This window comes from Chelonia mydas, chromosome 6 (genome assembly GCF_015237465.2).
Source record: "Chelonia mydas isolate rCheMyd1 chromosome 6, rCheMyd1.pri.v2, whole genome shotgun sequence".
Lineage (NCBI taxonomy): Eukaryota > Metazoa > Chordata > Testudines > Cheloniidae > Chelonia > Chelonia mydas.
In genome coordinates, this window is record NC_051246.2 from 116,179,202 (window position 1) to 116,205,881 (window position 26,680).

Here is a 26,680-nt window from a genome sequence, read left to right on the forward strand (position 1 = left end):
TGCTGACTTTAAAGCGCTGCTTAAAGCACTGCCCCTTTTGCGCCCCCACTGGGTCCCTACCAGCAGGGTCGCCAGTGCGGGGGCCCCAAAGGGGCAGCGATGACCCAGCTGGGGGGCACAAAAAGGGCAGCGATGTTAAAAAGCTGCTGCAGCAGCACTTTAATATCGCTGCCCCTTTTCCGCCCCCTGCCCGCTGACGGTGGGAGGGCAAAAGAAGTAGCTGCCCCGGGCCCACAATTTAAAAGGGCCCAGGGCTCCGGCCACCTCTGCCGCTACCGCGGCTGCGCCAGCCGGAGCCCGGGCCCTTTAAATCGCCGCCGGAGCCACAGGCAGGGCGGGCCAGGGAGCACAGACGGACTGGCTGGGGGATGCTCACCCCCAGCCCACCCCTTCCGCCCGAGGCCTCACCCCTTTTGGGGGGAGCCAGAGCAGCCCTGTACCGGTAAAATCTGCATTTTACTTTCACCCCTGGGGTGACAGCTTGGAGGTGCTGCTCGACCCATCTTACTGAGTCCAGGGACATATAAAGGGCCAGCTTGGGAGTGCTGATTAACCCCGTCCTCTCAGACGCGCTCTGTTAATGTGTGTGTGTTCGTGTGATTCTGAGGCTTGAAAGAACCCAGCCCTAGGGAATCTAGGTCCTGCAGGATAGCTCCAGTGGCTGGGAACTTGCAACAGGGAGAACTAGAGCTCTATATGAAAACTTAAGTGACTCAAGCAGTACATTGATAGAAGTACAGAACCTGCCCCCATCTTCCCAGAAGAGTAACCCTAATAAACGAGCATACCCCAAAGTAATGGGCAAAGCTGGTAACAATTCCATACTTCAAAGATATATTTATCTTCCGAAACAATCCCCAAACAGCACTCAGCCTTCTCCTAAATATTTTTGGGAGACAGACATTTTGAGGATAGGCACCAGAAGATAAATGAAATAGCTAATAGAAAGAATAAACATTAAAAAAATATACTAAATTCAGGTAAAGTCCTGCTGGCTTGTTGGATCATATTAAAGAAGTTCTGTATTAAAATCACAAATGAGTTTGATTCCCCATAGTTTAAATTCCAGGGTATTACTAATTAAGAGGTCTCTTGGTTTTTGGTACTGTTTCTCTCCCACTATGTATGAAACTTGCAAGCTGCTAATTGTGTTAGTACATTCTAAGACAGAGTCTGTTCTCAAAGCAATTCTTTGTAGCAACAACTACTCACACAGAGAGAGACTCAAAGCAATACTCTGTAACAATAGAAACAACACCCAGAGATTCCCCACCCTTTTGTTGTATTCATCTCGCTTTGTTAACAATTGTGATTAAAATAGAGATAGAGGATGTATGTGGATGGATGCTTGGTGTGGATAATAACTAAATGATCAGGGAGGTGCCAGCCTGAGAATGCAGTGTCCATTGGCTGAAGAAGGTGTCAAGTGGAAATAACCAGAGGACCCCCGGAGGGTAGACTGGAATCCACCCAACAGCCTCAAGAATGGGAGAACCAAAGAACAAGATAACATCTGGCAGCACGGAGCCGTCAGGAATGTGACATCTGCTGATTGATTCAGCAACAGCATGATGAAGCAATTCCCATAGACTGGCATAGGAAGAAATTCCTATAAAAATGGACTCTAGAAAGTGAGAACTTTGGGGTCTGATTCTGCAAACTAACTTCCAGGAGCATCAGATGTGCATCTGACAAGGCCCTGCTCCCTCCTCATGTCCAGACCACCTGGCCAGTGGCTTGGCATGAGCAACTCTAAGGCTGGTAACTATGATAACAACATAGCAGAACCTGTGTGTGTGTATGAATGAATGTGTGAATAAATATGAGATTGAATGGAATGTTATAGCTTTAACTAACTGCCTACTATGATTCTTTCTGTATTCACAATAAATGTGGCATTTTGCCTTTTCCCCTTTAATAAGATCCTGCTGGTTTTTATTTTATTGGTATAACAGGCTCAAAGATATCTTTTTCAAAATGTAAAAAAGAATAGAGAATGATACATTTAAACAGCAAAAGTTACAATAAACATTACAGTAGATATACAGTCATATCTGATTCTGGTTTAGTCAAGAAGGTAACATTAATTACGTAAAAGAAATACGGGAGCAACGCTACAAATAAATTACAATGACATTACTGTATTTTAGAAGAACATTGAAAGTCTAATTTAAATAAAGAAATACCAAGAATGTTTCAAGATAAGATTTCATGTCATCTTTTGCCCACTTTACATATGGACTGTGGGATTCTGAAAGGCATGAGATTTTATTGCAGACCATGTGCTGCCATCTGACAATTACTTGTTTTAGTTTTTTGTTTGTTTTTAATTTGTCCTTATGAGATATGCTGGGTTGAAGGCACTGGACACTACATATCTCCATTTATTCACAGGTACAGTGTAGCCAGCAGTAATGAAAGTTTCTCAGCACTGTCTCACCCGTATACCACTATCATGTCCTGGGGAGCTCTTAACTAGTGCCAGAAGGTAGATCAGCCTCTGCATCTCAATACCTTGCTGTTAATAAGGCAGCCAACTGTGCTGTGGACTCTTATCTGCTAGGATCTGGACCAAACACTAATACTGAAGGATCAGCTCCCAACTTAGACCCTGCAGTTCTATTTACAAGGGATTGATGGCAAGCCAAACCCTTCAGATATAAGGTTCAAGTTCAAACTGTAGAGGAATCATCAAAAATAGTCATAAATGTACTAGATGCTACAACGTCTTGCAAGATTTATCAAGTACAGTACAAGATTTGAACAAACAAAGAATCAAACATTTGAAATAGATGATTCCATGAATTCCAGACCTGTACAATAGCTTGATGCAGGAGTTTTGTCTGTATGCTCTAAGCTGAAAGAAAAGGAATACTTGTGGCACCTTAGAGACTAACCAATTTATTTGAGCATACGCTTTCGTGAGCTACAGCTCACTTCATCGGATGCATACTGTGGAAACTGCAGAAGACATTATATATATCTTCTGCAGTTTCCACAGTATGCATCCGATGAAGTGAGCTGTAGCTCACGAAAGCTTATGCTCAAATAAATTGGTTAGTCTCTAAGGGGCCACAAGTACTCCTTTTCTTTTTGCGAATACAGACTAACACGGCTGTTACTCTGAAACCTGCTCTAAGCTGGTCACTTATGGTAACTCTGAACGCAAGGAACTCTTCTTGATTTCTGCCTTCCGCTGAGGATGTCAGGTAAATTAAAACCAAATGTCTAAAGCTTATTAGAAATATTTACAGGGCTTTAATTTGGGTCTACCATTTCCAGTGTTTAACCCCAAATACTACTGTATGTATGCATGCAAACCCTGGGATGTTACATCTCGATTAGAACCCACAGAGTCCCCTTCGAAGATGAAAGCGTACGAGAAAAAGATTGAGCCTGAGAATAAATTTGTCAAGTTTTAGTTTGACTTGAAGGAAACCAGTCAATTGACTGTAGCTGCTCCTTGCAAAGCGTGGTTTAGAATGAAAATACTGGCGGGCTGTGGTTTAAGTAAGTTGGGAGGCAGACATCAGATCCCTCCTCTGATAGGCATTCACACTCCTCCGACATAGCCTCCGGGAACTTAGTGCTGGGGCCATGCATTGTGACAAAGCCACATCAAAATGTTGGGTCAATATCCCCACGTTGTGATGCCCCAAACACGTGACCGCCATCTCTTTTGGGGGGCACCTTAAACACTGCTAGCAGAACCCTCATTAAGACAATGTTGATGGTTGACATCTCTACGGTTCATTTCAAAGTGTGGCGATTATGGTAAATTTTGATTTTCCAATGTCTGTGCTACTTCCTGTGATTCTTTTGAATTTTTCAACTTGAGGCTGGCATTGATGGATGACTGATATCTCCATTTTGTCATACTCTCGTAGAAATCTTTTCTAACGTGTTCACTAGCCAAGACATAGATGATTGGATCAGCAATGCTGTTAGCAGTGGATAAGCACAGAAAGGCCGCAGAAGTAGAATATATGCGAAGTTCAAATGCACATGAGCCGTTCTGATGCAAAAGAAAGTTTATGGATCTTATCAGGAGCACCAAATGGTAGGGAGCAAAGCAGATCAGAAAAATGGTGATGATGGCCATAGCCAAGTACTTCACTTTGGCTTTTTGGCGTTTGCCCAAGCTGCTGCTTGTTTCGGTACTTTGGAAAATTTTGTAGTTTGTGAAAATGAGGATTATGCAAGGAATGGCAAATCCAACTAGGAACCTGGCAAGGTTGAAATAAGCCAATTGTAAGTTGAGTGGTAAAGTCTCAAAGCAGGTTGTACGGTTTGAAGTCTGCTCGCCATCTGGTAAAATAAATACTGGGCAGTGGGTTACTAAAACCGCAGAAAAGAGAATGAATGTGATGAAGATTGCAGTTCTCTGATGCCTCACCCCCTTGGATTCCAAAGCATACACCACTGCTACATAGCGATCAATAGAAATGCAACACAAGAGCAGAATGCTGATATATATGTTGCAGAAAAAGATATATCCAGTTAGCTTGCAAACCACTGACCCCATCTCCCATTTGTGTTTGTTTTGTACATAGGTAGTCCAGAGGGGCAGGGTACTCAAGTACATCAGCTCGCACAGCGATAAGCCAAAAATGTAGATGGCAAGAACGTTCTTTCTTCGGATCTGTACAAATGTTAGCCATGTAGTAAAGCAATTTGCTGGAAAACCTAAGGCAAAAACAATACTGTAGCACACAACCAGCAGTATCCTGCTGTCCTCATAGGGCATTGATGGGCATTCCATCTTGGATTCATTCATTATGGGGACACAGCGGTGTGCAGAAACCCCAGGATAGCTTTTCCCGATTTGTGTTCCTGTGAATCAAAAGACACGATGCAAAGTTAGCAGCCGTAAAAGACTGTTAAAAATGTGACAGTAAAGGTAATGGTCTGATAACACAGGGCTAGATTGTGCAGCCCTTCCTCACCTTGATTTCACTGGCACTGCTTATGTGAGTGGGTGCTGACCAGGACAGTTGCACAAGCTAGCCCATAGGGAGTTTGTGGATGCTGCCATGTTGCAGGTGGTTTTAAACCAGAGCTACTCCACTGAAGTCAAAACTGGTGTAACTAAATGGAGGTTCAGGCACATTGAATTTGTGGCTTCTTACTGTTTGTATTGCGGGGTGCCTAGAAGCCTCAATCGTAGACCAGGGACCGCATTGTGCTAGGCGCTGTACAAACACAGAACAAATGGACGGGCCCAGCCCCAAAGAGCTTACAGTCTAAGTGAGTTTACACTCTCTTTCCACAGGGCCCACCTGAGAACTACTCTTTTGTGACTGACCTAGTACATAAATCAGAGAATCTGTGACATAAATGAGACTCTGCCTTTTTCTAATTGCCTGGTTTTGTGATCAGGTTTCTTTCCCCATTTCCCACAGATCTATCACAGGCAGCATGAGTAGTGCCAAATGCTTAACAGACTCCCCCTCTTCTCCCCCCCTCAACTCTTTGCCTATACACCCGACTTCTGATTTCAAACCCTAATGGATCTGTAGGTTAACAACCTGTTTAAGCTTTTTGGTTGCTGCCTGCTGTCCCAGTGCTTTGGCAGGGAGATACGGGAAAAAATGGTACCCATGTCCTATGGAGGAAGAAGCGTCAGAGAAAGCAGGAGGTTTAGGGGACTGATGGCCAACACAGGGCCACACTGAGCACCAGTCATTTTCCCAGTTATGTATAACACAGGATTAATTTTCACACTGTTTCTCAATTAGCCACATTATTTTAAAAAAATCCCTGAAGCGTGGTGTTCACTGCGCATAGTACAACCTGGACCGTTTTAGTTCAATAAGGAATAGGAATGCTTCTCTCCATCGGAGGTGCTCCAAACACTTCACAAACTTTAAGGGCTCCGTTGCACATTGGGCATGGTGAGGAGCTGCACTATCACATGAGAAACTGTGCCTTGGAGCTCGTGGGTGTGCATGAGTACCGCACCCACTTCTAGACCTGTGATGGGATGCAGCCAGCTTCCTCCAGCATGCCAGGCCCACTCCAGAAGCTGGTATGTAAGGGGGAAGAGCCACAGCTCCACCACTTCCCCACCCACCCCGTATCTCTTTGATGGTTCATGTTCAGAGAGGCAGTAGACTGCTAATCTGCTTGTGTGACATTATTAATACACACTGTGACCATATAGATCGTTGTTGCAACCAAGGTCCTATAGTGGCACCAAATCTTGTACGAAGGAGGTCAAGTAAGGTGTCTATGAAAAGGTTATGATTTGCTGGTTATGATTATGCTGTCTGTATGTGTGTATCATTTTTGTACTTGAAGTTATGAATATTGTCTATGTACTTGTATCTCAATGTGTTTGATTCTAAGTAGCATTAGTGAAGCATTTAGTCAGCTTCTTGAGAAAGGAATCTTCAGATTAAGTGCCCAATCAAGAAACACTTAACTGACAATGGACCTTTGGAGGCTCCAATCCACATATGAGGAGCCTCCCTGGGAACATTCAAGGCAGCACGTGAGCAATGGCTGCTCTATCTGAAAAGAACTAAGTCATGCATGGACATGTGACTTGTCCAGGTGACTCCAAACTCCACCTTGCTGCTGTGATTTTCCACAGTAAGAACAAAGGTGTCCTTCCACATGGCAGAGAATATAAAAGGCCCTGGAAACCCCTCCACTTTGTCTTCAGTCCTGCTTCTTACCTCTGGAGGAACTTTGCTACATTGAAGCTCTGAACAAAGGACTGAATAACCCATCCAAGCTGTGGATGTACTCCACAGCCTTGATTTGAGCCTGCAGTTTATTCCATCACTGCTACAAGCCTGAACCAAGAACTTTGCCATTACTGTATGTCATTGATTCCTTTAACAAAGTTTAGCTCTCATCTATATTTCTTTTTATGAATAAACCTTTAGATTTTAGATTCTAAAAGATTGGCAACAGCGTGATTTGTGGGTAAGATCTGACTGGTATATTGACCTGGGTCTGGGGCTTGGTCCTTTGGGATTGGGAGAACCTTTTTTCTTTTACTGGGGCATTGGTTTTCATAACCATTCATCCCCATAAGGAGTGGTGCTGGTGGTGATACAAGGGAACTGGAGTATCTCAGGTAATTGCTTGTATGACTTCTGGTTAGCCAGTGGGGTAAAACCGAAGTCCTCTCTGTTTGGCTGGTTCGGCGTGCCTTAATAGTAAAGGTTTCAGAGTAACAGCCGTGTTAGTCTGTATTCGCAAAAAGAAAAGGAGTACTTGTGGCACCTTAGAGACTAACCAATTTATTTGAGCATGAGCTTTTGTGAGCTACAACTCATGCATCCGATGAAGTGAGCTGTAGCTCACGAAAGCTCATGCTCAAATAAATTGGTTAGTCTCTAAGGTGCCACAAGTACTCCTTTTCTTTTTGCTTAATAGTAAAGGAGCTCCAGCTTTGGGTTGTAACTGCCCTGCTCTAAGCAATTTGTCCTGAATTGATACTCTCAGTAGTGTCCCGCCACATGCAGCTTTGTTACAGTGGCGTAGTCATGCTAGGATCCACAGAACCAGGTCAGTTAAGCTTTGGATCAGAACCCCACGCTATCCAAATTGGAATTTTGGTATTGAGAGTTGTGTTGGTTAAAGATCAGTGATCATGAGCCAGAAAGCATCAGCAGAAGCAATGAAGCTGCAAGCCCTGAGAGAGAGCCTGCAATTGGAACATAAACAAAAACTGGCAGAAATTTGAATGAGAGAGAAGCAAGCCTTGGAAGAAGGCTGGAAGAAGAAGCAACTGAAAGATAGAAGGAAGCTGCTGAAAGACAGAGAGAAGCTAAAGAAAGAGTGGCTGAATTGGAAAGAGAAGCTGCTGAGAGAGAGGAAAGGGCTCATAGAAGGCACATGGAACGGCTGGCTGCTGAGGAGAGGGTTTGCCAGAAGCAACAAGAAACTGCCAGACTTAAGCTCCAAGTCAAAAAAGCAAAGGAAGAACAGCAGAAACTGTGTCATCTTGAAAGTCCAGTTTATAGCAATGTTGGTATGCTATATTACTCTGAGCAGTTTTCTGTGTTTAACCCATTATGCTATGACCAGGGGGAGGGGGACTCTAACCTGGTGGGAAATAGCTGTTTGTCGGTGCAAAAAAGCAATTTGTCCTGAATAGATACTCTCAGTAGTGTCCCACCAAAGGCAGCATCATTACAGTTTGGCCTTTATGTGACCTATGCAAGGGGAGGGGAGGTTCCTTCTGCCCAGTCCTTGCCCTCCCCACAATGTGCCAAGCAGAACTTGATCCTAACTAATTAACTCTCATAACATCCCACTGAGGCAGGTAAGTATCAGAGATGGGAAAAATAAGGCACAGGGAGGTGAAGTGCCCCAAGTTGCACTGGAAGCCCGTGTCTGAGATGGGGTAAAGCCCAGATCTTCTACCTGCCAGCCTTGGGCCTTGTTCGCTGGGACCCAGATTCTGGTTCCCTCACTCCTGGGGAAGAGCACCATCCTCCACAAGAAATCTCACTGACTTCAGTGCAGCCTAGCACGACTCACTGCGGGAGGGCATCATAAGCTGGCCCTAAACCACGTTGCCTCTTTAATAAAACAAAGCCGCTGCTCAGTCCCAAAGCCACCACCACTAGGAATGCAGAAAATAGACACACACAGCATCCCCCTTTCCATAGACTGAGAGCATCAAATGCTCCCCATCAAACTGAAGAGCAAAGGCACAAGCAAAACTCCAGGTGCTAGTGGGGACTGCAGAGGCAGATTCCTGAAAGTAGCCATCATGTAGGGCCAGCCTGTGGTCCCCTTGCTCAATGGAGTCAACAGCGATACTCATAGAGAAGGTGCGACTCACCAGGAGGGGATCAGAATTTGACCCATTACAGATACTGCTGCCCTTTAATGCACTGTTGTTGCTCTCACTTAGAGCTTGGATTCTACCCTCCGTTCCCAGCTACTCACCTGGAGAAGCCAATCATTTCAGTGAAGTGAAGTAGCACTTCAGGCGAGTAAGGGAGCTAGTCAGGCTCTTCATCAGAACGTGGGTAGCACCTGTCTGACACTTCTTGGAAACAACAGGAAGTCACGGTGCAAATGGCCCTCGCTTTTATAAATAAGTTAAAGACCCGAGAACAAAGAGAAGAACGTAAACAAATGTCGGAAGCGGAGGCCAAGGAAAGGAAGAAAAGCCAAGTGCTCTGAACAGGAGGGCGAAGCACCCCCGTGGGGCCACTAATGACAAGAACTAGACATGGGGCACGTCATCAGTGTTAACCACCCTAGCCCAGGCGAGTGAGGGAAAGGCTGGCCTATAGCATTCCATCTGTCCACCTAGACACAGCCCAGTGTAAGGGGATGCGGAGAGGATTCAAAGTGCAGTTAGATTTGGCCACCTGGAGCTCCTGGGCATGTACAGGTAGCATACTTACTGCTCTGCTCCTTTACAGCTTGCAGCTAACTGCCCCCTACTCAGCTGGCTTGCTCTGCAGCTCAGTGCACGAGGGCTTGTCAGGAACAGGGCCCCATCTCCTCCCTGCCATTCCCTTGCCCCTTTGGGGCATCCTGCACCCCTAGGGTTTAGGCACAGAGAAGCCCCTGCACTCCCCTCATGCAGGGACTGTTGTTTTGCCTGGCTCTAAGAGGTGATCATTTTTCAAATTTTTTCACTACATTTTTCATAAAATTATGATGAGGAGAAAAGAAACCAATGGAAAGGACTGACAAAAAGCTTCATCAGGATCTCTAGAGAAAATGCTGAGAGGTTTGAAAACAGTCAAAATTTAACAAAAATTATAACTCCCCCCCCCACCCAACCCAGTAAAATACTCATTTTTTGAACTATTTTGTTTTCTTTTTAAGAAGCTCTATCCTGGCCTTTCTGTGGGATGCACTATTGGTTTGGGCAGGTTCCCTTTACTCCTGGGTTTTCTCTGACTCTACACCACTATAAGGACCAGGCACAATCTGGCCTATAGGTTTTTTCTCCATGGATTTTTTTTAATTCATACAAACAAAAGCAAAGGCTATTGTTGCAGGTGTCATTGTTTTGGGGAGGTTTAACAACCGTCACCCATAATCAGGCGAGTGCGAAGGGCTATGGTGTTGCTCGGTAGGTTCTCATGGTGTTTGATGCTAATCCACATGCAGTCACATCCCAAGACTCAGGTTCAAACTGAGCCAAAATCTCAAAGCAAAACACAACCACAGCTACTGAGTGTCACTTGATTTTGTTTGATTAATGTCACATAGTTTCAAAGCAATATCATAGAACAACCAGGTCTGCTCAGAACTGCGGCGCATTCACTCAAAAGGTTCGTGAATCTTAAGCCCTCTTCCAAAGTACCTGCTATGAGCTTGAAATTACACTTAAACCAGGCAAATCTGGAGTAGTCTGACCTCCACTCCAGGCATGGGGCTCGATTCTGTGCTATGTCTCCAGAGAGAGCTGTAGCACAGAAAGCACAGCCCAAGAGAGCAAAGGTGGCTGAAGCATCCCTCAGGATAAGTTAGAGCAGCCTCAGGGGCTGGTCTAACTATGGCAGCCTTCCCCAGGGTGCCTATTGACTACTCCACAGCCCAGAATCCCCCCATAATGTCAAGCACTACAGGCATGCCCCCACCAACTACACTGGGGCCTGAGAAGGGAAGCAGCACATCGCTACACTACTCATGTGCGGGAGGTAAGTTCTACAGTGGCTCCTTTGTGGCCCCTATATGCCACTGGAATGATGTCTAAGGGGGCAGAATCCATCCCACTTTTGCAACATTTTTAAAAGCAGAGATAAAAGCAAATGAGCATTTTTAAAAAAGGTATATGGACAAGTTGCAGAAGTAACACAAGCTTCCCTAATGAGCTGGCATTGTTAGGTCACCTCCCATCTACTGTGTTGCATCTGGCTCCTGATCCTGTAAACACTTATACACACAAAGAAGTTTACTTCACTGGGGCTATTTGTGTAAGTGCTGCCATAGACTACGGGTGGTCCAGTGCTTAGGGAGCTAGTCTGGGACTGGAGAGCCCAGAGTGCAATTCCTTGCTCTGCCACAGACTTCGTGTGTGACCACGGGCAAGTCATTTAGTCTCTCTGTGCCACAGCCATAAAAGGGGGATAACAGCACTGCCCTACCTTACGGGATGTGGTGAGGATAAATACATTACAAGGACTCTGATACAATGGTAATGGGACCCGTAGAAGCACTCTGGATAGATTAGGCCCTTAGATGGTAAGCTACTTGGGGTAGCAAAGCTCTACATGCATCTATAGCACTATATAAATAGTAATAGAGGTTTTACAGGAATGTAAGTCTGTGTGTGTATATATATAGCTCTGCGTTGCTCACCACAAGCAGACGTTTGCTTGCTGTCAGGAGTGTCTGAGTGAAGATGAATTTCCAATCATGACAAATGAGTGGGCAAAGTACAGGAAGGAACTTGTGTGCCAGGTTCTGACACCCTCACTCCTAAATGCCTTGCTCCTAGAGTACTCCTGGCACTGGTGGAGAGGTAAGGTGCTAATTAGTGTGAGTGTGGGGATCAGAATCTGGCTGTGTGTTTGTAGAGGAATTAAAGAATCAGCTCTATGCAAAGGAAACAAACTAACTGAGCTGGCTGAGCTCTCTGCATTTCCCTTTGTCGCACACCATGCCCCACAGAATAGGCATTAGGAGCCAGGGGCCACTACATTAATCAGGTTATTAACCTCTGCCCCTAGCAGGGGCCACAATGCCTCATGTTTCTTTGCTGGAGAATGGAACCTTCCTGTTCCCAGTGTGTTGATCCAGATACGCTCAAGGGGGATTTAAAATTCCTTTTTTTTTTTTTTTTTTTTGACAGGTTTCAGAGAAGCAGCCCTGTTAGTCTGTATTTGCAAAAAGAAAAGGAGTACTTGTGGCACCTTAGAGACTAACCAATTTATTTGAGCATAAGCTTTCGTGAGCTACAGCTCACTTCATCGGATGCATAAAGTGGAAAAAAAAAAACTTTATGCATCCGATGAAGTGAGCTGTAGCGCACGAAAGCTTATGCTCAAATAAATTGGTCAGTCTCTAAGGTGCCACAAGTACTCCTTTTCTTTTTTTTGAACATCAAGCATCAGAATGACTCGACAATGAAGCAATGGTGATTTCTGTGAGGGAATCTACCGACAACTAAGCAACTGTTTTGAGGCTGTCAAAACTGTTCTATATAGGTCCTTATACTGTGCTAATCAGAATAATATCTGAGAACCTTCCAGTAGTGCGTTAAGCACAATGTGACTCACACCTGTCAGGTGTTATTTGTTCTCTCCCCCTGTCCCTGGGGGGTGAGATGTGCGCTGTGGAGGGTCTTGTTTTGGTAGGGTTTCAGGGTATGTTTTTAAAACTGTGGCTATATATTTATATTAAAGGAGGCAGGTCAAAGAAATGTGCCTTGCACTTGGAGCGAAAGGTGGTGAGGTTAGTGATGGGCCTTAGTTCCTGGGGGAGTACACTGCACAGTCTGGGAGTGCCTCTGGGAAAGCTCTGTCTCCTGCTCAGATGAGCTTTACCCTTATTCTAGAGAGCTCCATTGGGCACGAGGAGAAGAGTTGTTGACCATGGTCTTTATCCCCAAGCTTTAAGTGGTCTTTTAGATACCTGGTCCCAGGCCATGTATCGCCTTGAAGATAAGGACCGAGATCATGACTTTGATTTAAAATTCTATGGGAAGCCAGAGCAGAGAGTGGCAGAGAGGTGTGATGTGCTTGTGGTAGCCCATGTTGCTAAGGAGATGGGCTGCAGCATTCTGTACTAGCTGGAGTTTCCTAGGTGCTGAATTCTTCATGCCCAGGTAAAATTTATGTTTAATTATTTAGGTTTAATTTATGACTGTGGCATTGCTAGTGATTTATGACCAAGTCTCAAACATACACTTGCCTGAAAGTTGACATAGAAGGTCTCAACCTCAGAACAAATGCTGTATGATAAACTTATAAAAAAGACGTTTCAGAGTAACAGCCGTGTTAGTCTGTATTCGCAAAAAGAAAAGGAGTACTTGTGGCACCTTAGAGACTAACCAATTTATTTGAGCATAAGCTTTCGTGAGCTACAGCTCACTTCATCAGATGCATACTGTGGAAAATACAGAAGATGTTTTTATACACACAGACCATGAAAAAATGGGTGTTTATCACTATAAAAGGTTTTCTCTCCCCCCACCCCACTCTCCTGCTGGTAATGGCCCACCTGGATTATCATACACATTGTAAGGAGAGTGATCACTTTAGATAAGTTATTACCAGCAGGAGAGTGGGGTGGGGCGGGAGAGAAAACCTTTTGTAGTGATAAACACCCATTTTTTCATGGTCTGTGTGTATAAAAACACCTTCTGTGTTTTCCACAGTATGCATCCGATGAAGTGAGCTGTAGCTCACGAAAGCTTATGCTCAAATAAATTGGTTAGTCTCTAAGGTGCCACAAGTACTCCTTTTCTTTTTATAAAAAAGAAAAAAGAGTCTATTATTGTTAATATGGCAGCACGCAATGACCATAATAAAGTAGCAGGTCCCGGTGTGCCAGGCACTGTACAAACACCACAAAACCAGTTCTGTCCTAGAGAGCTCATAATCCAAGACAACATGTAGCTGATGCATAAACTACAAAGCATGAGACAAGCTAGCAGGAGAAACCAGTGTATCGCATACTTACAGTGGTCACTAATCTAGTCATTGCCAGTTTGACCGTTTTAAAGTTATAACAATGCAAAAAACAGCATTTTTTTGCACATTTGTTGAAGTAACTGTTGTTTATTTAATGTCACCTTTCTGCACTGCCTACGCCCACCTGCTGCTAGTCACTGAAAGGATGCATTTCTGCCCAAGAATACCTGCAGTGTAGCAGAGAAATCAGCAGCAAGGTAGAAGCCGGAAGGAAGTGGTTACAGTAGATGTGCCCTATTGACCTGATGGACAAAATACTGCTGAAAATAAGCCATAAAGCAACAACCACGGCTAGGTTTCAGAGTAACAGCCGTTTTAGTCTGTATTCGCAAAAAGAAAAGGAGTACTTGTGGCACCTTAGAGACTAACCAATTTGAACATAAGCTTTCATGAGCTACAGCTCACTTCATCGGATGCATACACAGGTTCAATCCTTCTTAGGCTTGGCCGGTTATTACAGACGATTTGTACCGCAATACAGCCAAATCGCCGCCCCACTGACAGACCTAACCAAAAAGAAACAGCCAAATGCCGTTCAGTGGACCGAAAAGTGTCAGAAGGCCTTTAACAAGCTTAAAGCGACACTCATGTCTGACCCTGTACTAAGGGCTCCAGACTTTGACAAACCGTTCCTAGTAACCACAGATGCGTCCAAGCGTGGTGTGGGAGCAGTTTTAATGCAGAAAGGACCTGATCAAGAATTCCACCCTGTAGTGTTTCTCAGCAAAAAACTGTCTGAGAGGGAAAGCAACTGGTCAGTCAGTGAAAAAGAATGTTACGCCATTGTCTATGCCCTGGAAAAGCTACGCCCATATGTTTGGGGACGGCGTTTCCACTGCAAACCGACCATGCTGCACTATAGTGGCTTCATACCACCATGGGAAATTACAAAAAACTTATTCGGTGGAGTTTAGCTCTCCAAGATTTTGATTTCGACATCCAACACATCTCAGGAGCTTCTAACAAAGTGGCTGATGCACTCTCCTGTGAAAGTTTCCCAGAATCAACTGGTTAAAATCGTCCTTGAGATGTGGAAAATATTGTTAGTCTTTATGTACTTGGTAGTATATTTAGAGGTGCATGTGTCTTATTAACTCTGTTTTTCCTAGAGCTCCAGGAAGAAATCCCAGCCAGCGTTTCACCCTAGCTGAGATTTGGGGGGCGTGCCATAAATATAAAGGGAAGGGTAAACCCCTTTAAAATCCCTCCTGGCCAGAGGAAAAATCCTCTCACCTGTAAAGGGTTAAGAAGCTAAAGGTAACCTCGCTGGCACCTGACCAAAATGACCAATGAGGAGACAAGATACTTTCAAAAGCTGCGAGGAGGGAGAGAAACAAAGGGTCTCTGTCTGTCTGTATGCTGCTTTTGCCGGGGACAGAACAGGAATGGAGTCTTAGAACTTTTAGTAAGTAATCTAGCTAGGTATGTGTTAGATTATGATTTCTTTAAATGGCTGAGAAAAGAACTGTGCTGAATAGAATGACTATTCCTGTCTGTGTATCTTTTTTGTAACTTAAGGTTTTGCCTATAGGGTTTCTCTATGTTTTGAATCTAATTACCCTGTAAGGTATCTACCATCCTGATTTTACAGAGGTGATTCCTTTACTTCTATTAAAAGTCTTCTTGTAAGAAAACTGAATGCTTTTTCATTGTTCTCAGATCTAAGGGTTTGGGTCTGTGGTCACCTATGCAAATTGGTGAGGATTTTTATCAAACCTTCCCCAGGAAGTGGGGTGCAAGGGTTGGGAGGATTTTGGGGGGAAAGACGTGTCCAAACTACGTTTCCCAGTAAACCCAGTTAAAGTTTGGTGGTGGCAGTGGAAATCCAGGGTCAAAGGATAAAATTAATTTGTACCTTGGGGAAGTTTTAACCTAAGCTGGTGAAAGTAAGCTTAGGAGGTTTTCATGCAGGTCCCCACATCTGTACCCTAGAGTTCAGAGTGGGGGAGGAACCTAGCCCTCAGTAGAGATCAGTGCAGAGTCATCCATTCTCTATGAGACCATCAGGAATCATTGTTCCTCAATGGCCCCTGGAGCAGCCTGACTTTCCTCAGAAGGGGTGAGCTGCTCTCTTCCCCTCCTCGGTCAGCCAATGAGGGAGAATCACTGCCCTGCCTCCTCCCCGTACCGCCCAGCTGTTTTGGGGATGTTGTGGCTGGGCCCAGGAAGGAGATGGGTACTATTTCTTTGAGACTATTTAGGTCTCTGCAGAGAGTGATGTGCTTATTTTTTGGCCTCGGGCATAGTGTTGAAACAAAAAGGCGGATGTCAATAAACGTTCTCCTTAAACGACTGTCAGATGTCCACGAGAAAATCTAAGGTGGTAAGAAAGGACAGTTGTTGGCGCTGGTATAGGAGCAGGCAAAGAAAAATGAGCCATTAAAAGCCTCTTCTGGAGAGACAGGCCCAGATCCTCAAAGGCATTCAATGGAGCCTAAATACCCTTATGGTTCTGGGCCATGATCTTTGATGTCATTTTGCAGTTTAGGTCCACCCTGGACATTCTTTTCACAAACAGTGCACCTTTAGAAATAAGCCTTTCAAAGCACTAGTGGTGTGTCACCAAATGGGTCTAAGGTGGCCATGTTTCAGAACCTTATAGTCAAGTCTGAAGGGGAAATTGTTTCCCACAAGCAATCTTCTGCTCTGTCACTGTATAAATACAATCGTTATTCTGCACTTGTGCCATATCCAGCACTCACGTTTATATCACTGAGTAGAGTAGGCAAATATCTCAAAAAAATGTTCCTAGACTATTCTTTCAAATAGAAAAATGACCTATTTGAGTTGTGTTTGCACTTTTTTCATATTTACTTCCTGCGAATAGTCTAATGAGCAAGTTTACCAGCAACAGTGTTAATGCAAATGGTTGAATTTTGAGTAAATGGTAGAGATTTTTCAGAGGCAGTGAGCTTTAAACTTGTAAACATGAGTACTTGCATCAGAATCATGTTCCTAAGAGTGATGCCCATCCAATCAGGAAAACAAAAACATGTGACCTAGTTTTCAGCGTAGCAGCCGTGTTAGTCTGTATCCGCAAAAAGAACAGGAGTACTTGTGGCACCTTAGAGACTAACAAATTTATTTGAGCATAAGCTTTCGCGAGCTACAGCTCACTTCATCAGATGCATGCAACCTAGGTAACCAATCAAAATGAACTAGACAGCTCAGATTTCAAAATACTCACACAAGCTGTAAACAAGATGGAGCACCAGAGTTTTTTTATAGAAGCATTTGACAAATAATTCAGAATAATGAATAAATTCAAGAAAGTCAGCAGCAGCTCTGGGGTAACTCCTGCAGCTAAGAAAAGCCTACACGTGTTGACTAAATGATTGACTATGAATTTTTCACTCGGTTCTCTCAGTGAGCATTCTGCATACAGAACAAGTACAAAACAGCCAGTGGAGAGCCACACTGTAGTGCAGACCAGAGAGGCAGTTTGACTGCCCATCGGCATTGTGATGCATTTATAAGGGTTACAGGTGAGCCGTGATGTGAAGGTGTTACTTGAAGGTGCTTCAAGATCCAGCGATAGGAAAGTGAGCTGTTACATAAGATCAGTTGTTTACATGACATCTAGGAGCTTCCTCCCGGTCTTTCATTTGAAATTTCTGGCAGTGATGCGTGAACCTCAGAAGCACTGGAAGCCTGGCTAAGCGTCTAAAATCATCTTTGGTGAGGTAATCATTGCTCTTTCTCAGGACGTTCCCTTTAGCCATAGATGGGCCACTACAGCAGTAGCCTGTCTGCTTGACAGTGCTTCAGAAGCTTCCGGTAAATGTAGCTGCACTTCTCTATTCCCTTGGGTCTACTGCACACCACTCAAACCAGAGGAGCACACATAGGTTCCTACCCTTTTGGTGAGACTTGCTGAGATGCTCACCTTGGCCATGATTCAACAGAGCATTTAAGAATGTGCTGAAGCTCAGGCAGTTGAGTAATCCTATTCCATGTGCTCAAAATAAAGTGTGTCCATGTTCTGGGACCTTGGTCCTTATAGGGAGTCCTTGGGACTGTGCAGAGCATTCTGGATTTAATTCACAGATCAGATTCAGTAATCAGCATTCACAGCTTTGTGCCGGTGTAGGGTGAGGGTGATACCTCAGATATGGTACTCCAAGTACTTCACAATTGATTTCACTCGAGTTCATACTGAGACACTCATTTTGAAATGTTGCTTTTTACAAAGAACAGAGAAGAGGTTCATGGTTTCATTTTGAGAGGTTGAGCAACCACAGCTCTGATTGACTTAACTGTGAATTTGCCATCAGTATTTCACACCTTATTCGCTGCCAGAAGCATTTTGCACCAGCTCACATCGATTAAGAAAGAGAACCTAAACCCAGAGGGAAATGGTTTAAAAAGATGATCTATTTTATTTGTAGCTGTCATTCATTAGATTTCCAAACCTCTCTCATGTGAAACAACTGTTTTGATCTGTAGAGGAAAAGGGAGTGGGTTACAAAAATAGATCCTGTTACGAAAAGCAAAAGAAGTTGCAGGCACTGCACGCTACCGGAAGAGTTAGGAGGGTGCACCACCGTGGAACAAGGTACTGACCTGAAAGTCTTTGGATGGACTCATTTGGCGAGGAGGAAGGAGAGAAGAGAAAAAAAGACACAGTAAAGATACATCTACACTTGGAGCTAGAGGGCTGATTCCCAGCTCCCACTGAGCTAGCACAAGAAAGCTAGTAGTGTAGCTGGGGTAGTACAGGCAAGAGCGAGCAGCAACATGGGCTAGCCCCCTGGCTGAGTACAAACTGCCTGGATCCTGTGTGTACATACTTGGGGCGGATAGCCTGCGCCACTGCTTGCCATGGTACCATGGCTACCCTATTACTTTTAGCACGCTAGCTTGATGAGAGCTAGTGCAAGTATGTCTGCGTGAGCTGGGAATCACCTCTCCCCCGCTCCAAGAGCAGACACAGCCTGAGCGCAGCACTGTGAGTGGAATCAAATCTGTGTAAGAGTGAAGGGGAGAGACAGGGCGGGAGAGCTAATGTCCTTTCTTGGACCTATTCCTGTTTTAGCAGATGTCGCTGCTAAGTTTTGCTTCATGTTGGGAAGTGGACAGTTCAGATGGCAAAATTTGATATCTTCCATTGCTGTATGCAGTGCTGTGGTAGCCGGGTTGGTCCCAGGATATTAGAGAGACGAGGTGGGAGAGGTGATAGCTTTTACTGATCCAACTTCTGTTAACAGAGGTGGCAACCTTAGGAGGTAGCTGATTGGGACAACAAAAGTTGGTCCAATAAAAGGTATCACCTCACCCGCCTTGCCTCTCCAATATCCGGGGACCAACATGGCTACCACAACACTGCATATGGTTAAGAGGGATGTATTTTATTTATTCCTGGCTTCCTAATCATCCCTACATGTGAAAGGCTGCCATTGGGAACAGCGAATTTGGGATATTTATATGGCACATAAAACATCCACTGCTACAGTGGTTAGGATAAAAACCCACCCCCAAACATTTGGAAAGGATTTAAATCCTCAGGCTTCAAGGCAAAAGCCAAACTAGCTAAAGACGAAGAGGGGTAGTTTCCCCTTTGAGGTTTCTTGCATCTTTTTCTAAAGCAGCTGGTACCAACCAGCGTCAGAGACAGGTCATCTAACTAGATAGATGAGTGGGCTGATGCAATATAGCAATTCCTGAATTCCTGCGTTCTGTCTGGAATAATGACAGTGATGCTAGCAAAGCAGCGTCACTTGCATTCTGTGCCTTTTCTGAATCCTGGTTCCAGCCCAATAGCAGATTTCAGCCCTGCCTGGGGGAAGCCCCCTCGACTGGCTGCCTTTCCCACTTGCCCCACTCCTGGGGAAGAGCAGCCAGTCTGGGCTGCTGCAGGAAGCAGGCAGATCTCTCTCTCCCTCTCGTCAGGAGCCAACACTATTCCCACAGGAGGGGAGCAAGGAGACAGAAAGCGGTGAGCATCTCAGGTTGTCTCTGCTCCCTCCTCTCCCTTCCCCTTCTACAGAGCAAGGGGACAGTTCCTCTGCTTCTGTCCCCTCCCTGCACCATCTTTCCTGGAATGGGGGTGAAGACCCCCTGGAGGAGCAGAAATGAGGCTGGGGGGAGGGGAAGACAGAATGGATATGGGGACAGAGCTGATGTGGGGCTAGGGGACAGGATTGATGTAGGAGTTGGAGCAGAATTCATTGCTGGGTAGGGGGACAAGCAAACGTAGGGATGAGACCTCCTACACTGGGGACAAAAATCACCTTGATAACTGTAGGAGAGTTGACAACATAATTGTTACACACTGGGGGTAGGCAGGGAGGGGATGTCAAAAATCAAGACAGATAAAAACCCCACAATCATTTTTTAAAAATCATGATTTGTCTAACATCATTTTATACCATTGTAGTTGGCAATACAGTGTCCTTCTTCGAGAGCTCATAAAAGGCATCAGAGGACTTGGCAATTTTCTGGCTGTGGGAAAGCAGGGGCTAATCTGATTGTTTGTGCCTAAAAGGTCAAAAGCAGAGGTTCCCAAACTGGGGGTCGTGAGGTTATTACATGGGGGGTCGCGAGCTGTCAGTCTCCACCCCAAACCCCGCTTTGCCTCCAGCATTCATAATGGTGCTAAATAGATAAGTGTTTTTAATTTCTAAGGGGGGGGGGTCGCACTCAGAGGCTTCCTACGTGAAAGGGGTCACCAGTACAATAGTTTGAAAACCACTAGTCTAGAGAATACGTTGCAACATGAGGAGAGAGACTTTGCAGTCAGGAAAGTAACCAGGAGTCCCTGCAATGTCATCCTTGGCTGCAGACTGAAGTTTGAAACCAGGGAAGTTAATGGGTTAAGGAAAGCAAAGCATCTGAATGGGTCAAAGTAACAAAAATGAGGAAAACCTAAACACACTGTGCCAAACATAGGCTCCTACGGTTTGACAACATCACACTATTGAACCACACCCTCCTTAGGTGCAAAGAAATTTGCAGGCTTTCATGCTTAGATGCCTTCTTAAAGTACCTCTACTGAGAGTCTTGACAGTAGAGAATATGCTAATAATTTCCTGCAGATAAGGCATCTGTAAATGTATCAAGCAGGACTTGATAGCAAAATTCTAGGTGCCACCTCCTCAGCTCATTCTTGGACCACAAAGTCTAGCAAAGAACTCAACATGTGGTGTTCCATCAGCCAAACATCTAGCATCTCTGAAAGACCTATCAGAGGTCATCAGGTCAAGCACTGAGGCCCTGCTCCTACAAAGCAGTCATGATGGGTATGGGGGTGCTAGGTAATGAATATTGCTCTGAAAATGTGAAACTGCACACACAGATCCTCCCCGCCCCTTCACAGCCCAGCACACCCCCATACTCCCCACAGACCCACTCCTAAAAGCCCTGCCTCCTGGCCGTACTCACCAGCCCTGCTGGGAGGTGACTGTGTCTGGCAGCACAGCCAGGGCTGGTCCCAAGGCCAGAAATCGCTCTGTCCCCTTGGGAGTGGCACGATCAGCCAGGCCAGGACCTGCCCTGGCCAGGGTCCCTCAAGACACATTTGCCTGGAGGGACCCAGCCAGCCCTCGACACTGTTCCCGCCCCACCCACCCACCCACCCACACACACACACCTGGCTGAGACAGACCAGGCTTCTGCACCAGTCCCAGGCGGCTCAGCCCCGGGTAGACAGGTGGGGCCCCACAGGTGGTGGGAAGCGGAGATTGCCCGGAGCTGGAGGTGCACTGGGGTCCGGCCGGGGGCTGAGAGGAGCAAGGGGGCAGGGGGCGAAGAGGAGCCCTGGGCCAGCTGGGGGAGCAGGCCGAGAGGAGCAAGTGGTGGGTGGGTGAAGCCAGTGTGGTCTCCGGGCACAGTACAAGCGGAGCAGGCCGGTGCCCCTTCTGAGCATGGGCCCAGCTCCATGGAGCCACTGGAGCCATTGTAAACCCGGCACTGAGTCTTTGTGTTATTTATTTGTACAGTGCTGAATACTATGGGGCCCTGATTCATGACTGGAGCCTTTAGGCACTTACAGTGTATATGATAACACCCATTTTTTCATGTTCTGTGTGTATATAAATCTCCTCACTGTATTTTCCACTGTATGCATCCGATGAAGTTAGCTGCAGCTCACGAAAGCTTATGCTCAAATAAATTGGTTAGTCTCTAAGGTGCCACTAGCACTCCTTTTCTTTTTACAATAAAACTAGTAATTTCAAATCCCAACTACCAGTGATTTCCAATGTATCCTTCCCTTGCCGATACCAAGATCACAATGTTCTTCTTCTTCTCCTCCATAGAGGGCCACTATAAAGGCAACCACACTCTTTTCAGTCCTCCATCCTTTGGAAAGATCATGCCTGTTCATGGAATGAAATATCCTAATATTTGGACAGTTGTGCTTGATTTTGTGAGTTTATATTTCGTCCATTACATTTGCTGAAATCGAGGTCGGGGGTATTTACACAGAATGCTGGGACAAAGATCTCATCATGTATCGTGCCAACATTAAAAAAAAATCAGTGATATTTCATAGAATATCAGGGTTGGAAGGGACCTCAGGAGGTCATCTAGTCTAACCCCCTGCTCAAAGCAGGACCAATCCCCAAATTTGCCCCTAAGTTTGCACTGGCAATGCAGTCAACATACATCTGCTCCAAATCCCTGAGTTTAGAAACAAACTTGAGTCAGCAGGGCTGGAAATGTCAAAGCAGTGACAGTCTCCGGGCCAGATTCCTTGGGTCAGCAGATTGACACAAAGGAACCGTAAAGCAGGCAGATCTGTCCAGCTGAGGACTTCCCCAGTATTGGGGGAATTTCCAACTACCTCTTCCAACATTTCTTCTTGAAGGGTCCAGCATAGCAGGCTGGGCTAAGAGAAAGGAACCTGGCTGGAGTGCAGCTGATTTCCAGTAATCCCCTGCTAGTGTATTGGCCCCTAGGTACCACAGCACATTGGCATAATTTAGAGCAGCCTGAGGATACTATATAAATCACATCAGGGGCTGGGTTAGAAGAAAACTAGCCCCAGATGTGCAGAGATACAACCAGGTTTTTTATGACCATGAGCGGTGGGTATTGAAGGCCAGGGGAGGCTATGCCTCCCATAACCCAGGTCATGGTCCTGCTCATGTTCTGCCCTGGTGCCCTGCCCTTGCTCCGCCTCTCCCCTGAAGCCAGTGGGGGCTCAGTTCCAGCCAGTGGCCTGGAGCTCGGGGCTTGGGCCGGCAGCCAGGGCTGGAGCTGCCAGGGGTGACACAGGCCGGTGCTCAGGCCAGCCTGGAGGTTGGACCAGTTGGCATGGGACTCCTCTGGTCACGGGGGAGGGCAATTGGGGCTGTGGCAGGCAGGCAGTGGGCTGGGGTGGAGGGTCAGGGCCAGGGAGCTAGCCTCCCTGAAGCGGGAGTTCACCTGCCTCCCATGTTTCTGACCCACCCTCCGCTGCACCCTGGTGATATTGGGCACAGCAGCAAATCTAGGTCTAAATCTAAAGGAAAGTGTTCGCTAGCTACCACCCAGAGTGGCTGCAGTAGCAGGCTGTAAACACAGCTGGGAAAGGAAACAGCAGGGAGCTGTATAAAGCAAAAAAACAACAGCCACACCTGAAGAGGACAAGAGTATGAGAAGTGAAATTCAGAGAGCTGCTGCATTCAGTTTGACTTCTTGTTATGGGGGAAATGGTGTTGCACTCCATTGCATTCTGACAGGCAAAGAAGAGTTCCTCTCGGATATCAGAAGCCCTTGCCACCACAATCAGGGTTTTTAAATATGAAAAAACAAAGAGGAGAGTGGCATAAACGGACTAATTCTGCCCAATGTGTTCCCAACTCACACTTTTATCATGAGACTCGCAATATTTGGTGTTATTCTTTAAGTCCCAGCTGCTAAATTAAGCAATTGCACAAGAATCTCAGTTTTCATTTAAAAGGAAAAATAAGTTCAGAACCCTCCTGGTTGAAGGGAAAAGCTTTAAAATAGGACCTGTGTCCTAAATACTTAGAAACCAGAAGTCAAATAAAATGAAGGCAAAACACATTTAAAAAAAAAAAACCAAACCAAACACCCCCCCCCCCCACTTCATGATTCTTAAGCCAGTCTCCCGGTTTTCTGGGGCTGTCTCCTGCTTTTCAAATGTTTGAGGTTGGCAACATTGCAATGAGATAAAGATGGGAACAGAGGAGAAACCTAGGTGCCAAGTCAGTAGCTACTGTGCTGCCAGTGAAACGTTGTTTTACTTATAAAATACTACTCCAGCACATTGAGAAGGGAGACGGTTTGGCGTGGAAATCTGTTCTCAAGACTTCAGGCAGCGTGACTTCAACTGACAGAACCTGCCTTCTTGTGTTCAACTATGATTTCATCAGATTTAAAGTCTCTGCACTGAAGCTTAAACCAAGTCCCACAGCCAACCCAGAACCAGGCAGTATTTTTATCCCATGTACTATTAATCATCATCAGCTACCACTGACAGGAATCATTCATGCTTTCATTCTCATAGAGGTGTGTTCTTTTCAATGAAGAAATACGTTTCCTACAGTAAAGAGCATGTTATTCTTAAGAAAAGAGATCATAAGCACCCCCATCAATTGCTAGGATCTCTAATTAACATAGTACTGACCATTTTTTGTGGTCTTAGTACCTGTCAGACTAGATTTTACAGAGGAGTTCTACTTTGCAGCCTTATATAAAAAAGCCTGTCTAGCATTAGCACATGTGGGCTGACACGTGGCTGGCTACATGTAAATATAAAGCGTGGAGAATTGGAAATAAAAACAAAACACAAATCACTTTAAATAAAACTAATCACTTGCCTTGCTGTCAGAAGTCAATCTTATTTCTGTCCTTCTTGACGTTCTTTCTTGGAAGAACATTAAGGTGCTGTGAAGCTGACTGCACTAGCACTGACTAGCTTATCGAGTGTGAGGAACCAACTCCAGGAAGTAACCACCAAGAGTGCAGCCTCTCTACGGAGTAAATCAAATGGCAAGTTCAACAGGAAGAATGAGTTACTTTATGGATATGCACAAAGACTTTGATTCTGTTGCCTTTACTTATGCTACGCAGCACCTTGCTCCTCGTTAGTCCCATTGCCTACAGCAAGAGTCGTTGGGCACTTGGCACTTTTGAAGAACAAATTACTCATTTAGATGTCTAAATATGGATTTAGGAGACTAATCTGGGCACCTGTATTTTGAAAGTCTCAGGCTTTATTATTACTAAAATAGAGGACACTAATTGAAACACCTGCAGCAGGAAATTTCTGCATTACCGACACCAAGGATTGCACCTGGAAGTATATCAGTGTTCAAAAAATGCTTGTAATAGAGTAAATGAGAACAGCCAACCTAAATCTATTCGGCAGTATAGAAAAGAGGAAAGATTATCAATATTTCCATAGGAAAATGTAGTTTCAACTGGAAAGGTGCAGGGGGAACTGACCACTTTGGGGGATACAGAATCTTGTACCACTATGCCAGTGTTCTGAATCCAGCCCAGGACAGTAGTGCCTGATAATCCTAGTGTGCTCAGTGCAGAAACAATATGCCTAGGGGACAGGAAAATCTGAGTTTCCATGTCAGTGTCCCCAAACCCCCTTGAATTTCAGGTGCCTGGGTTATCTTCATGGATTGCTGTGCCATGCATGGCTTCCAGAGATTAAACTGCTCTCACTCACTGAAACTTCTTGGCCCTCCAGAACAGGGGTTGGTGCCCTGATAGGGGAAAATGGGGTAGATTCCCTTTGCATTGCCACTGCCTTTTACAGTGGGCCATGAGTCTAAAATCATGGTCACATTGTGGGGAGGAGAGGTATGTGAGAATGACGACTCTCCCACCAGCCACAAATGAACATTGGCTGGTGCCTTTGGACTGTGTCAGGCCCCACCATTTATCTCTGGGGAAGCCTTCCTCTCATGCATGTATCAGCCCATATGGAAAGCCCTTGGTTGTCAGTTTTTAACCAAAAATTTTTCCCGGGTTTTACATGTAACCCTTCTGCCCGTCAGAGTTGGCAGCAACAAGGGTGGGGTTCAGTATCTAGGGGTTCCATTCCAATAACAATGCAAAACCGGCTCGAGCCCCCACCCAGTGACCTGGGACAAATATATACAACCCCCCTGGGGAGCCTCTAAGAGGCAATACTTCCCCTCTCGCAAGCACAGAGTCCAACAACCCCAAAGTCCAGCAACCCAAAAGTCTCGGTCTCTGTCCTTGGTGAGTCCAGAGTTCAAAAGTTCATCTGCAGAGCTTTAACCCCCCCAGCCTGTGTGGAAATGGGGGGAAGTAAAGGGGCAACTTACGTGCTCCGACAGCCGACTGCCCCGCCTCTCCGTGGGTTTCTGCTGCAGCCTTCACCGCCAGCCACTCCTCTCCACCAGCTGTTCCTCCCCAGTAGCCGTCCTGCAAACCACTATGCCAGCTGCTTCTCTCCAGTAGCCGTCCTGCGAGTCGCTCACCAATATATCTTCAGGCCCCCTACTACTTAACACAGTACTCAGTGATTTCAGCTCATAGTAGGGTAGCCCCAGTGCTGGTGCACCATTAGCCCAAAATGAATTCAGCTTTGCAATCTGTAACCAGACTCCTAATGGAATCAAAATTAGCTCTGCTGTTACACAGTGGAGAGAGAAGAAGGTGAAGTTGGCATTTAGGGCCCTTACAAGGGGCCCATACCACAAAGTACAAATGCCTGTCCCCAGCCTCTCTCTATTCACTGAGTTTTGGAACCCATGTCCCTTGCCTAGCGAGTCCTACTTAGCTGATGGAGAGTCCCTCCATCATAATGTAACCCTTTTGCCCATCAGAGTTGGCAGCAACAAGAGCCGGGTTCAGTATCTAGGGGTTCCATTCCAATAACACAATGCAAAACCTGCTCGAGCCCCCACGCAGTGACCTGGGACAAATATATACCACCCCCGCTGAGCTCCTGTAAGAGGCAATACTTCCCCTCTCTCAAGAACAGAGTCTGAGTGTAACAGAGAGAAACAATGTGGCATTATGTTGGGGAAACACCACCAACAGGATTCATAACACAACCCATGAGCCAAACCCCACCCCAAGCAAATTGGGCCGTGTCCTTTCCCTTTGGTTCTTGAATC

General features: G+C 45.6%; 1 protein-coding gene across 1 annotated transcript; it reads right to left on the minus strand.

The window, feature by feature from the left end:
- Positions 1-1,917: 1,917 nt before the first annotated feature.
- On the minus strand, positions 1,918-26,337 carry GPR132 (G protein-coupled receptor 132). The gene is made up of 3 exons (XM_007068020.4): positions 25,883-26,337; positions 24,395-24,547; positions 1,918-4,833 (listed from the first exon to the last, which is right to left on the minus strand). The coding sequence occupies exon 3, from the start codon at positions 4,775-4,777 to the stop codon at positions 3,770-3,772; it is 1,008 nt and encodes a 335-aa protein (XP_007068082.2). The 5' UTR covers positions 4,778-4,833; positions 24,395-24,547; positions 25,883-26,337; the 3' UTR covers positions 1,918-3,769.
- Positions 26,338-26,680: the final 343 nt, after the last annotated feature.

What these genes read in the sequence shown, in the direction of transcription:
- GPR132 (XM_007068020.4), bottom strand. Translation starts at nt 4,777, where the DNA reads ATGAATGAATCCAAGATGGAATGCCCATCAATGCCCTATGAGGACAGC.